We start from the raw sequence: 12535 nt of genomic DNA on the forward strand, positions 1-12535 counted from the left end.
CGCAGGTGCCTGGCCGGCAGCGAGAGGCCGCGTCCACGCGGGTCGTGCGCCTGAGTCGCCTCCCGGATAGACGCGCGGAGGGACCCTTTCCGGCCGGCAAGGGCAGCGGCGCTGGGACGGGGAGTGCCGGACCCCCGGTCGGGGGCGCGGGGGTCTGGCGGAGGCGGGAGGGGAGCTGCAGGCGGGGCGGCCGGAGCTGGAGGGGGGGGGGGGGGGGGGGGGCCGTGCCGCGCGGCGCGGGGCGGGGCGGCTCCGGGCTCCGCGCTCAGTCCGCCCTCGCGCCCGCGCCGCGCGCCCTCCCGCTCCCGCCCGCTTGTGCCGCCGCCGCCGCGGCCGCCGGCTAAGCAACTTCTCGAGCTCCCGCGACCGGCCGGACCCCGGCGCCGCCCCCGGCCCAGCGCCCAGCCGGCCGAGGCCATGGACGCGCTGGCCTGGCTGCTGCCCCCGCTCCTGCTTCTCTGCGCGCAGCAGCACCGCGGCACCAGGTGAGCGAGCGCCGGGTCCGCGCTGCGCGGGGGCCGCCCTCGGTGGGGAGTCCCGCGCCGGCCAAGCCCCGGCTGCCGGGCTGGAGCCCCGTGCGAACCCCTGCTCTTCAGGCCCCCGCGTCTGCCCGCACCCACAGGCTCCCACCGTGTCGGTCCCCCATCCCCCCCATGACTCCCCCACCCGTCTCCCCCGCGGGCCCTCCTCTCCAAACTCGCCGCGGAGATGCCCTTGGGCACGAGCAGCGGCGATGTTCTAGGTTCTGGCAGCCCCGCCGCCCCGGTGCTGTCCGCCGTCCCGGTGCTGAACCCGCGCCGCAGGGCCGGTCGAGGGCGTCGGAGCCGCCCGCAGTTCCCCCGGTGCCCGGGCCCGCCTGCTGAGCTCGGGTTCCTCGCCCCAGCCGGCACTTGGCCGATCCCTGGCTGGCTGGTGCCCTTCCAGGCGCGGTCTGAGCTCTCAGCAGGGCCCCAGCTGCAGGCAGGAAGAAAGGAGGGGTCCGGGGAACACGGGAGGGGAGGTGGCTCCCCTTGCTCTAAGAGCAGAGCCTCGGGCGCCAGCTTCCGTTGCCCTTAGCGGTCTGGGGTGGACACGAAGGCGCGTCCTCATGGCAGGTGTGGTTGTGGACCTCCCTTCTGGGACCACTTCTAATGCCATCCGACGCCAGGGTATGCGAGTAGGGGAGCCAGGTGCCCCTGGCAGGGGACAGACTCCGGATTTCTTTTTAACTGTCAGGAGAGGGGATGAGGCGCCCTGTCTTCCCCAGAGAAGGCAGCGGCTAAGAAGAAAGGTCCCTGTGCTGAGGCCCCTCCCTCTGGCTCCCAGGGGCCAGCATGGCCCCAGCTCGCTTTTCGTGTCTCTGCAGACCGGACTTGATGTGGGCCCCGGGTTGCCCAGCATCCTGAGCACTGAGTCTGGCTACCTGCCGTAGGAGTTGTGAGGGGCCTTTTTGAAAATCGTCTTGGTGCCAGGGCTGCAGAAAAAAACAGAGCAAAATCATCTCTCCCTGCCCCTTCCCCCCAGCATTCCAGACTTTGTGGTCAACCAACTGATGTCGAGGACTTTAAAAGCCAGAAATCGTTGAACACTGGCCTGTGTTTTGGCTGTAGTCACTCGGACAATATGTAACACGGCTCTGTGTGTGTGTGGTCAGAGCTTACTTGTTGGTGGGTGGAGGGCAGAGCCAGGAAAGCCTGGCTTGGGTTGTAGACGTGGCTGTCATGTCAAAGTCACAGGCAGTGCCGATGTGGCCCCTGTCCCGGGGCCTTGTTCTTTATCAAGCCCAATGGGCTGTTCTCCTCTCTCCTTTTCCTGCTTCGCGGTCCCAGAAAGGGCAAAGCGTTGAGGTGTGGCTGTGGAGGGATGTGCTGGGGGCCGGGGGTCAGCTGCTGGCTCAGGCCCACAGCTGCGTAGCCGCAGTTCTGAAATCCAAGTTGCTCTGAACCCCAAGCCTTAGTCCAAGTTTGACACCAACACTCAGTTGGCGGCAAAGCCTGCCTTGCTTGTTTTGTCTGTATTCACGCTACTCATGGGGCATATTTATACATTTCCTGCTGGAAAATTCTCCAGACACACACCTCCCCAAGTGCATGAGTGCATTATATTGCCTTTCTAAAATCTGCAGTGTTTTGAACTCCTACCTCATCTGGCTCCTGGGTTGTTGGGCGAGGGGTGAGCCTGTCTGCCGGGGTAGGAAGGCTGAGGCCCCGGGTGGGACGAGAGCCTCTGGGCTTTGGGGGCCTTCGGGGCCTCCTTTCCCATCTGCTCTGCATCCCTCCACTCAGAAACCAGGGGAACAGTGCCTTCCCTTCCCTCATCCCCCCCGGGGCGGTGTGAGGGGACATCGGGCTAATGGAAGGGCCTCTTTGTTGCCGCCCCTCAGCCCAGATCCCGGGGCTCCTGGTGGGATAAGAAGGGAGTGAGCCGTGCAGCATTTGTGGGTCGGGTCAAAGCCACGCTTCCCTGAGTCTGAAGATCCGCTCACGCAGCGGCCACCCAAGCTCGCCGGCTGCCTACCCGAGTGGGTGGCCTTCCGGGGCTGCTGGCACCTCCGTCTCCCTGGAGAAGCTGTGCTTGCGGCGCTTGCCTCGCCCTCACCTCCCGTGAGTGCGATCGTCTCGTGGTGTTCGCCTTGGTAACTGAGGTGCCAGCGCTGCGGCGGCTGCTCTAAAAGCAGAGCTGTCAGGGATCCGTGGGCTTCGTGTGCGCAGGGTCGGGGGGGTGGGAGGATCCTGGGGGTGGGCCTGCTGCCTCGCTCAGCTACACCCACCTTCCCTTTCCATCCCCAGGGGCACAGGCAAGTGACAGGGGTGGGGCTTCTCTCAGGGGGGCCAGGAGAGGGTGGGGGGCCTGACGGTACCCAGGAGCAACCCCGGGAGGGCGGAAGCTGCCTGTGATTTCACAGCACCTGCTTTGTCCCACGAGCGTGAGCCTGGCGTGTCTCTGAGCTTCTGTTCCTCTAATGAAACCCCAACCCTATAGGCCATCGCCGGCTGCCAGGGCCATCAGAGGAGTCAGACGCTCCCTCCCGGGACGTGGGTCAGAGTCCCCACATTCTGACCCCATGCAGAGCCCCCCATGGACCAGGTACCCCGCCTGCCCCACTGACTCTACCTGAACCAGTGGAGGAGCGTAGGGCCCTCCGGGACCCAGAGCACCATGTAGCCCCGCCTCCAGGGCACTCCGGCCCCCGCATCCCTTCGCAGCTGCAGAAACGGCCACCTTGTCCCAGGTGAGATGTGGCACCGCGGGAGCCTGTTCCCTTCTCACCCCTGGAGACGGCAGATCTGGGAACCCAGCAGTGTCCTGACACTTTCAGGCGAGCTTCATGGTGGGCGCTGCCCTTGACCTTGCCTCTGTGCCCCTAAGTGGTTGTGAGGCCCTGGCCCAGGACAGGTGTGCTCACCTGTGCCACCAGCCCAAGGCCGGGAAGGGTGGTGTCTCCTCACGGCCTGGCTCCAAGTGGGCCAGCTGCTGGACCGGTCCAAAAATAAAGCCTCATTCCAATCCCTTTGCGTCTGACCTTCAGGGTGAACTCCATTTGCATTTTTAATTGTGCTTTACTTGGGGCCAGGGCTTCATTTAATTCCTTCTTTTACTTTGTTACCAAAGCACCTGCCCTGTCCACACGCTGCACCCAGCCTTCACCTGGAGCGACCCTGTGGGCCTGCGGGGAGAGCGGGCTTTGCAGGTCTCACTAGCTGAGGACCTCCTGGGTCACATTCAACCTTCCTCATGGGCCAGTATGTGGAGCAGACGAGGGGCCCAGGTGCCCTTGCTGGTGCTTCCCAAGCCCCGGCGGCCCCGAGGGCTTCTTGAACCCGCCTGAGAGGACAGCGTCTGGGGCCAGTCCAGCTGGATGCCGAGCCCCACCAACTCAGCGGCAGAACTCGCTCCCGGCCCCTCCCTCCACTGACCCTCCCTTGGTCTGGACCAGGCCCCTTTCTGTCTCCATGGCCCATCCAGCCCATCGTCCCCCCAACCTCCACGATGGTCCCAGTTTATCCCCCCTCTTCCCTCAGGACACTTCCTATGCCCCTCCCTCACAGGCATCCAGGTTTAATCTAATTAATCGAGCAGCTCCTTGTTCGGAGTGCCGGTTTCCCCCGACCCTGGATGAGCCCCACGGTCCCCCCCTCCACACTCTCTGCCCCATGCCTGCCACTGCCCTGCAGGCCCCTCCCAGACCCCACTGCGTGGAGCCCTCGCCCGCCTCCTGCCTCTTGCCTTGCCCCAGACTCACTTTCTCTCTCTTTGGGCTGTGATGTCACTTTCTCGGGGAGGCTGTCCCTTTCTCCCCAGCCAGAGGGCTCCTGACCTCCCCTTCCTGTGACCCTCTTCATGCTCAAAGCCCCTTGCTTTGCCACCCCTTGCAGACGCTGACCTCTGCATGGGCCTGGGCCGCGACTGTCCTTGCCCGGCTCAGTCACATCTCTGGAACAGGGCGGCACCAAGGGTCACACTAGCCAGATGGACGGGTGGATGAACAAATGCGTGATCAGGACAGCTTCCTTCAGGGGCCCGGGGCGGGGCCAGGAGAGGGATGGGGGTTCAGTGGAGGTGGGGGGAATCAGCGTGGGGACATGGGGGGGTCAGAGTTAGCGCCGGAGAAAGAGGTGGGGACAGATGGCAGAGAGTCTGGAGGGTCAAGCAGGCGTCTAAGAGGGGAGAGGCTGGAGGGCAGGAGTCAGGGAGCATAGCAGCTGGAAGCAGGCAGGGGGCTGGGGCCACGGGCGGAGGGGGCCGTGGTCTGCGGTGGCCCAAGTGGGGGCTGGTGGGGGGGCGGGACACAGAGGCTGCGCCGACAGGCTCAGCGGTAGCCGGTCCCACTTCCGGAGGGGAGGGGAGGGGCGGGGCGGCCAGCAGCAGCACCGCGGGAGCCCAGAGGGGTCAGCGGTCTCGTCACGGTCCCAGCTCCTCTGCATCCAGACCCTGGCGCATCGTCTCCCCTGCGGGCTCTGGACGGGCTCGGGCCCCAGGTGACCTGGAGGCCTTCTCTGCCCACTGGGGACAGGAGTGATTCAGAGAAAAACAAGAGGGTTCCTCCTGAATGTCCCTCCTCGTTCCCTGCTGTCAGATTTAGGAGAAATGCCCCGCCCCCCGCCGCCGCTGTGGGTTGCAGGAGCAAGGCTGTGTGAGGTTCCCGGGGCTGCTGTAACAAGCGACCACAAGCTGGGGGACTTAAAACAGGGGGAATTTATTCTCTCGTAATTCTGGAGGCCAGAAGTCTGAAGCCAAGGTGTCGGCAGGGTCCATGCCTCTCTCCAGCCTCTGCTGCTGCCGGAGCCCCTGGTGTCCCTCGGCTTGTGGCCGCATCACTCCAATCCCTGCCTCTGTGGTCACGTGGCTTCTCCCTGTGTGTCCATTTCCTTTTCTTCTAAGGACACCAGTCATGGATTTAGGGCCCACCCTAGTCTAGCATGACTTCATCTTAACTAATTACATCTGCAAAGCCCCTGCTTCCCAATAAGGTTCCATTCTGGGGTTCTGGGTGGACATGAATTTGGGGGCTCTGTTTCCCAGAGGGTGGGCAGAAGGAGGGGGGCAGGCAGAGCCACTGGGGGGCTTCCGGCAGTCGGCGTGTGAGGGCCGCGAGACGCCTGTGTCTTTGGGTCCCCCTGCGGCCCCACCAGGGACAAACACGACCAGCACAGGCTGTCAGTGAGGTTAATCTGAAACCAGGGGGCATGGCCCCCAGCTGCTCCGGGGTCAGGCTAAGCCCCGGAGGCACGTGGCAATTTGGGGAGCTCTGGAGACTGCCTGGGAAGGGACAGAGAGCAGGAGGCCGGCCTGCAGCCTCCCCACGGGCCCTCGGCCTGGACTGGGTCGCGGGTTTGGGACCTCACCCTCTCTCTCCCTCTCCCCAGCCTTCAGCCTCCTGGTCACATCTCTTTTCTCCCAAGTCACCTCCTACAGGACACATTGCCCTCAGAAGCTGAAAGGGAGGCCATGTGCTCTTGTTGAGGGACCCCAGGGGTGGGGATTCTGGGTGGTTATGGACGGAGCCGGGGGCCTCTGCCTGACCTGGGTGGCCTCCCTCAGGGCCGAGTGGGTGGGGTGTAAGCTGAGCATAGAGGCCAGTGGAAGAGGTCCAGGAGTCCCGGGCTCTGCACCTCCCGGGGGCTCCCTGTGTCCGGCGTGACTGGTCAGGTCCAGCCCGCAGGGCCTCCTCCCTCTCCACCCCTGGCCTAGGTGCCCGGGACAGGCTCTGTCCCTGGCACCCTGCCTGTGACCAGTGGGCCTTGCGTTTCCAGGGCAATGAATGACATTGGCGACTATGTCGGCTCCAACCTGGAAATATCCTGGCTCCCCAACCTGGACGGTTTGATACAGGGCTACGCCCGCAACTTCCGGCCTGGCATCGGAGGTGAGAGTGGCCGTCGGGCTCGGGCAGACCCTGGGTCCAGTGTGGGTGTGAGCCCTGCTTGGCTCTGGGCTGGTGCAGAGGCCGGCTCCCCTGAGGGGCGTGCCCGAGCTCCTGCGCCAGCCCCCAGGGAAACGGCTAGGAAGGTGGATCTGCTCAGGCCTCAGGCTGGTCTGCACCAAGACGGCCTCCCCTGCAAAGCCCCTGGCTGTTCCCTGTCCCGCCTTCTGGGGCATTCGCTGGCCTGGCTGAGCGGCCGGGGGTGCTGGGGCCTGGCCTCAGCCCCAGCTGCCTCGGGCCTGGCCCCTTCCTCGCAGGCCCCCCCGTGAACGTGGCACTCGTCATCGAGGTGGCCAGCATCGACCACATCTCGGAGGCGAACATGGTAGGTCCCACCGGCCTCCGCCCCGCCCCCGGCTGCGTGCCCCCAGGGTGGAGGGGCTGACGGCCGGGCCTCCGCGTCCCCCCGCAGGAGTACACCGTGACGGTGTTTCTGCATCAGAGCTGGCGCGACAGCAGGCTGTCCTACAACCACACCAACGAGACCCTGGGCCTGGACAGCCGCTTCGTGGACAAGCTGTGGCTCCCAGACACCTTCATCGTGAACGCCAAGTCGGCCTGGTTCCACGACGTGACGGTGGAGAACAAGCTCATCCGGCTGCAGCCCGACGGGGTGATTCTCTACAGCATCCGGTGAGCCCAGCCGGCTGCCTGCCCGCCCACCCCCCACGGAGCGCACTGCTGGGAGCTGGGGGGATGGGGGGTGGGGGGTGGCGGTATTTATATCCCCCGGCAACCAGCAGCTGCGCAGGAAGCAGAGGTTGCTGGCCGGAAGCCAGCAGAGGCCGCTATTTGGCTAACGCGTGCCCTTGTCTTTTTAAATTGAGGTGAAGTTCACATAACATCAAATCAAGCATTTAAAAGTGAACAATTCCGTGATACTTAGCACACTCCCTATGTTGTGCAAACATCACCTCTACCCACTTGCAATACATTTCGCCCGAAAGGAGACCCCGTGCCCATTAGCAGTCACTCCCCGTCTCCCCTCTCCAGCTCTGCAAACTGCCAATCTGCTTTCTATCTTCATGGATTTGCCTATTCAGCACATTTCACACGAAATTAATCATATGCTACGTGACCTTTTGAGTCTGCTTTTTTTCACTTAGTGTAGTGTTTTTGAGATTCATCTGTGTTGTGACACTTATCAGAATTTCCTGCCTTTTTATGGCTGAGTGATGTCCCATTGCATGGATACACCAGTTTTGTGTATCTGCTCCTCCGTCGACGGACAGCTGTGCTGGTTCCGCATTTGACTGTTGTGAGCTGTGCCGCTGTGAACACACGTGTACGTGTATTTGTTTGAATGTGTGTTTTCTGACACATGCCTTTTAAAAGTGGACTTCATTGCCGACATTTTAAAGATCAGGAGATTTACATAAGAATCTAAATTCTCTTGGAAAACCAGCCTTTTCCCAGGCTGCATGGTCAGTGGGGACGCCTAGAGGCCGTCCCCAGGGGCAGACCAGGGGGCTCAGGCTGGACCTGCCTTCTTGGCCCCCAGCTTAGCCAGCCAGCTGTTCAGAAGGACGAGGAAAGTGAATGAAATCCAGTTCTTGATCCCTGAGGAAAGACTCACAGATATCTGTAAAGTGGACGCAGTTTCCAGTTTCCACCCAAATGCCAGCAGCTTGCCGGCAAAGGCAGCTTGCCGGCAAAGGCAGCCTGCCGCAGCCCCGTGAGGGGGCCGTACTGGCTGGGTGCAGGGGCGTCTCTGCCATGTTGGGCCAGAGAGACGCCGGCTGCCGGGGGCTGGCCTCATCCTGGGGACCCACCAGTGTGTTGTCTGGGCAGAATCACCTCCACGGTGGCCTGCGACATGGACCTGGCCAAGTACCCCATGGACGAGCAGGAGTGCATGCTGCACCTGGAGAGCTGTGAGTGCGGGCTGGCGCGGGGGCAGGGAGGCATGGGGGAGGCAGAAACAGAAGGAAGAGAAGGGGCCGGAAGGCCCGAGCAGCCTGGCCCTCCTGCTGCGGGTCAGCACCCTGCCCAGGACAGCCGGCCCTGGAGCCCAGACAAGACATGTGCCTGTGTCACTGGGCCAGCATGGCGGCCCCTTGGCAGGGTGACCTGCCCTTTGGCCAGCTCATCTGGCCTTGCCCACCTTTCCGAGGTGCCAGGCGTGGTCCCAGGCCTCCTTGCTCCCTGCCTCTGTGTATCGGGCTCCCAGCACAGGCAGGGCAGTCCTGCGGGGGCTGCCAGGGGCTGGGGAGGGGGCGCCAGGCTCTGCGGCCCATGTGGGCTCTCCTGCAGACGGCTACTCGTCCGAGGACATCGTCTACTACTGGTCCGAAAACCAGGGGCAGATCCACGGGCTGGACAGGCTGCAGCTGGCCCAGTTCACCATCACCAGCTACCGCTTCACCACGGAGCTGATGAACTTCAAATCGGGTAACGCGGCCTCTCGTGGCCTCTTCCTTGTGAGCCCCGCTGGTGGTTTTCTAGTGCTTTCCGCAGAGCCACTAGCCGGCCCTGAGGGCCCCCGGAGGATACAACTGGAAAACCGCTGGTCGGCGCAGGCTGTGCCTGGCCGAGCCGCTCGGGACGAGCCCTAGTGCGGGCCCGGATCAGGTTTCCTCCGCCTTACTCCTCGCTTCTTCGTTGCTTCCCGGGGTTTGAGGGGTGCCGGGGGGCTCCAGGGCCAAGCCTGTGTCGTCTCCGGGCCCCTCCCGCCCCTGCTGCCCGGTCGTCGGAGCCAGCGAGCCCCGGCCGGCTCTTTCCTCGAGCTTGGCGGTGCACAAGCAGGGCAGGAGAGGGGTGCACCGCGCTCTGGGAGGGGCCCACTGGGCCAGCAGCAAGGCCGGCATCTTTCTCCTCTCCCGCCTCTGGTGGCCCTGCCGCAGGGCCGGCCCCTCTCCTGACCCATCAGGCTGTGGGGGGAGGTGGGGACAAGGGTCTTCCTCTCTTTGGAGGCTGGCAGTGGCCCCAGTTCCCGCTCAGCGCCCCTCTCCCCGAGCACTGCCCTGGGTGGTGGGCCTGGTGCTAACGGGGGTCTCCGGCAGCCGGCCAGTTCCCCCGGCTCAGCCTGCACGTCCACCTCCGGAGGAACCGGGGCGTCTACGTCATCCAGTCCTACATGCCCTCCATCCTCCTGGTCGCCATGTCCTGGGTCTCCTTCTGGATTAGCCAGGCAGCAGTGCCCGCCAGGGTGTCTCTAGGTACGGGGCCCTGGCCTCTCCCGCGAGGGAGCTGGTGGAAGGAGGGAGCCTGGGAGCAGGGCCCTAACCCCGTTTGTCCTGAGCACAGGCCTTGCCTTGCAGTCCCTCGGGCCACTGTCCTGGGGCAGTGGCCAGCCAGGCCGGGCCTGGTGAGAGGAGCCTGACCTGCACCCAGGTTGGGGTGGGGTTCCAGCGATGGCACCACCTGTCCCCACCAGGCACCACCACAGTGCTGACCATGGCCACACTGATGGTCAGTGCCCGCTCCCCCCTCCCGCGGGCATCGGCCATCAAGGCGCTGGACGTGGACTTCCGGGTCTGCTACGTCTTTGTGTTTGCCGCCCTGGTGGAGTACGCCTTCGCCCACTTCAGCGCTGACTACCGGAAGAAGCAAAAGGCCAAGGTCAAGGTCAAGGAGCAGAGGGCCGAGGTGAGGCTGGGAGTGGGTGGGGCGGGGCGGGGCGGGGGGCCTCTCATGGTCAGGACGAAGGACAGCGCCCCCGCCCAGCACCAGGAAGGGTCAGCATTGCCGGCGGGGCAGGGGGCACTTTTTCCTGTGCTCAACCTGGGACCCTCTGCCGCCTGCTCTGAGGATAGAGCCGCTGGCCTGGGCTGGGGGTCCTGCCCCTCGCTCTCCAGCCACTCAGCCCACCCCTCCCCCTCCCCATGCAGATGGACGTGAAGAATGCCATCGTGCTCTTCTCCCTTTCGGCCGCCGGCGTCACCCAGGAGCTGGCCGTGTCCCGCCGGCAGTGCCGCGTGCCCGGGAACCTCATGGGTTCCTACAGGTCGGTGGAGGTGGAGACAGAGGAGGCGAAGAAGCAGGGGGCCCAGGGGGGCCTCCGTGCGCTTTTCAAGCCCATCGACGCGGACACCATTGACATCTACGCCCGTGCCGTGTTCCCGGCGGCCTTCGCCGCTGTCAACGTCATCTACTGGGCCGCGTACACCATGTGAGGCCGGCTTCGCAGGTCCCATGCCCAGGACCTCCTGGGGGAAGGACCCCCAGGGGCTCTGCGTGTTTCACAGGGGGGAGGACCACGGGCCACATAAAAGGAGAGGAAGGCCTCAGCCTCGCTCAGCACCCCCAAGCTCTGTCCCCACCCTCACCCGGACCCCTGGTCTGCAGAAGACGGCCCAGCATCTCCTCTCCTGCAGCCCAGCCTCCTGACCCGGGAGCCAGGCAGGCACCGGGCCCCGGGGAGCTTTGCGTCTGACTCGGAAAAGGATCCTGATTCTGGGACTTCGCTCTGTGGGTTTGGACCAGGGATGGGGAGGAGGCTGGGCGTGGGAGGTGCTCATCTTCTCGGTGAGAAAGTGGGAAGGCCTTTGGTCCCAGCATGAAATAAAACGGAGCCTTTGGCCGCTGCTTAAATTCACTGTGACCTCCTCTGCTGGAGCCTGGAAGGCTCTCCTCCCACTAGCTCGACGGGCTCAGGACAGAGGGACCTGGGGACCGAGACTTGAGGACAGAGGGGCTAGGGGGAGGCGCGGGGGCTGGAAGAGTCACTCACCCCACCCCAGTCCCTTGGGTGCACGGCCAGGGGTGACATCACAGTGCCTTCTGTACGTGGTGATGGGGGAACAGAGACCACCAAGTACCCATGAACACCCCAGCCCCCTCCCACGTCTGCTGCCACCACGGACTCGGGGTGACAGGGTCGCAGCTCTCAGCAAGGGGCCCGGGTCACCCCTGCACCAGAGCAGGGCAGGTCCTCACAGTCAGAGGGGACAGAGGCGACTAGAGGGGCAACTGTGCAGCCGAGCTGTTGGCCGCAGGGTCGGGAATGCCAGGCCCAGTGCCCTGCTGTGATCAGGTGGCAGCCGGGCCACGACCCTGCTGGCCCTGAGGTCCCCCCGCAAACCACCTCGAGGGGCGCGTGACGGTGACTTTGTGGGAATCAGAGAGTGTGCCCTGCTGGGCCCCCTGCCCAGGGTGCGCCCTGTCCCCAGGCCACGGCAGCAGGTGCTGGGGACGCTCACCCGCTGCAGGGCTTAGCTGGCAGGGTGTCCCCTGAGGCCAGGTGGTCCAGCCAGGGCTGCAGGGCCCAGCGGCCCCCCCACGGGAGCAGCCGTGTCCGAGGCCTGCATCCCGCCCGGGGCTCACACCTCGAGCTCGAAGGCCGCATACCTCCTGAGGACGCCTCCTTGCATCAGGCTGCCCCTTGGGCCGCTGCTCTAAAGGACTTGGCTGCAGGACCGAGCAGGGAGCGGGGCCTCCGGGCCCCGGAGTGACTGACGTGGGAGCAGCAGAAAGCGGGTGGCCGAGATGCAGCAGAGCCTGGATCTGGGTCGGCCAGGGCCCCGGGCCATGCCTGGCCAGCTCTGACAACGAGGACGGTGACGCCTCTTTCTCCCCTTCCCAGATGGGCGCCCTCTGGCCTGTGTGTCTCCAGCAGCGTCACTGCTCCCTCCTCCTGGAACATGGAGAGTGGCCCGGGGATGGGACGTCCAGGCCCCGGTGGCGTCCTGAAGCTACCGGGCTGGGCCCGAGACTGCCCACAGCACCCCCGCCCCTGGCACCCAGGGTCCGGCCCTAAGGCCTGCCTTCCACCGGGGCCTCTGGCGGATGCGCGGGTGGGTTCAAGGTTCCCGGAACCGCTGTGCTCACCTGGGTCCAGAAGCTAGCGAGCCGACCCTCCTCTGCTGCCAGGACCCTGCCCACCCCGGCGCCCGCCTCTCCCCGCCTTCTTCACGGCTCCCAGGCTGCCCTCCTTCTGCTGCACGTACCCACAGGGAGCTATTTAAAGCTGGGCTTTGTGACTGCCTTGGGCACCCACGCAGCGAGGCCCGCCCGGGCAGGAGCCTTCGCTTGATTCTGCAACGGGCAGTCACTCCCTCTAGCCTGCAGGCTGCTATTTCTGCCCACATGTTTACAGGGCCAGGAAGAGGGACGGGAAGGGCCGATGCTCGTTAAACGCGAGCTCTATTCCGGTGCTGATGACACGAGCAGATTGAAGGCCAGGGCGGATCA

General features: G+C 64.7%; 1 protein-coding gene across 2 annotated transcripts; it reads left to right on the forward strand.

Annotated features, from left to right (window-relative positions):
- The first annotated feature begins 274 nt into the window (after nucleotides 1-274).
- GABRD (gamma-aminobutyric acid type A receptor subunit delta) lies at nucleotides 275-10940 on the forward strand. Of its 2 annotated transcripts, XM_036835734.1 has the most exons (11): nucleotides 302-485; nucleotides 3050-3211; nucleotides 3592-3670; nucleotides 6234-6346; nucleotides 6661-6728; nucleotides 6816-7036; nucleotides 8195-8277; nucleotides 8657-8794; nucleotides 9406-9561; nucleotides 9780-9991; nucleotides 10234-10940. In XM_036835734.1, exons 4-11 carry the CDS (start codon nucleotides 6238-6240, stop codon nucleotides 10516-10518), a joined length of 1272 nt encoding a protein of 423 aa, XP_036691629.1. In that variant the 5' UTR covers nucleotides 302-485; nucleotides 3050-3211; nucleotides 3592-3670; nucleotides 6234-6237; the 3' UTR covers nucleotides 10519-10940. The 2 variants fall into 2 exon arrangements, with proteins under 2 accessions (XP_036691619.1, XP_036691629.1); XM_036835724.1 differs by lacking the exons at nucleotides 3050-3211; nucleotides 3592-3670 and having other exon boundaries at nucleotides 275-485.
- The last annotated feature ends 1595 nt before the right edge of the window (nucleotides 10941-12535 follow it).

This window comes from Balaenoptera musculus, chromosome 1 (assembly GCF_009873245.2).
Source record: "Balaenoptera musculus isolate JJ_BM4_2016_0621 chromosome 1, mBalMus1.pri.v3, whole genome shotgun sequence".
Classification (NCBI taxonomy): domain Eukaryota; kingdom Metazoa; phylum Chordata; class Mammalia; order Artiodactyla; family Balaenopteridae; genus Balaenoptera; species Balaenoptera musculus.

What these genes read in the sequence shown, in the direction of transcription:
- GABRD (XM_036835724.1), top strand. Translation starts at nt 418, where the DNA reads ATGGACGCGCTGGCCTGGCTGCTGCCCCCGCTCCTGCTTCTCTGCGCG. An exon ending in ACATCTCGGAGGCGAACATG is followed by an intron (nt 6,729 to 6,815) that starts GTAGGTCCCACC and finishes GTCCCCCCGCAG; the next exon opens with GAGTACACCGTGACGGTGTT. An exon ending in GTGATTCTCTACAGCATCCG is followed by an intron (nt 7,037 to 8,194) that starts GTGAGCCCAGCC and finishes TTGTCTGGGCAG; the next exon opens with AATCACCTCCACGGTGGCCT.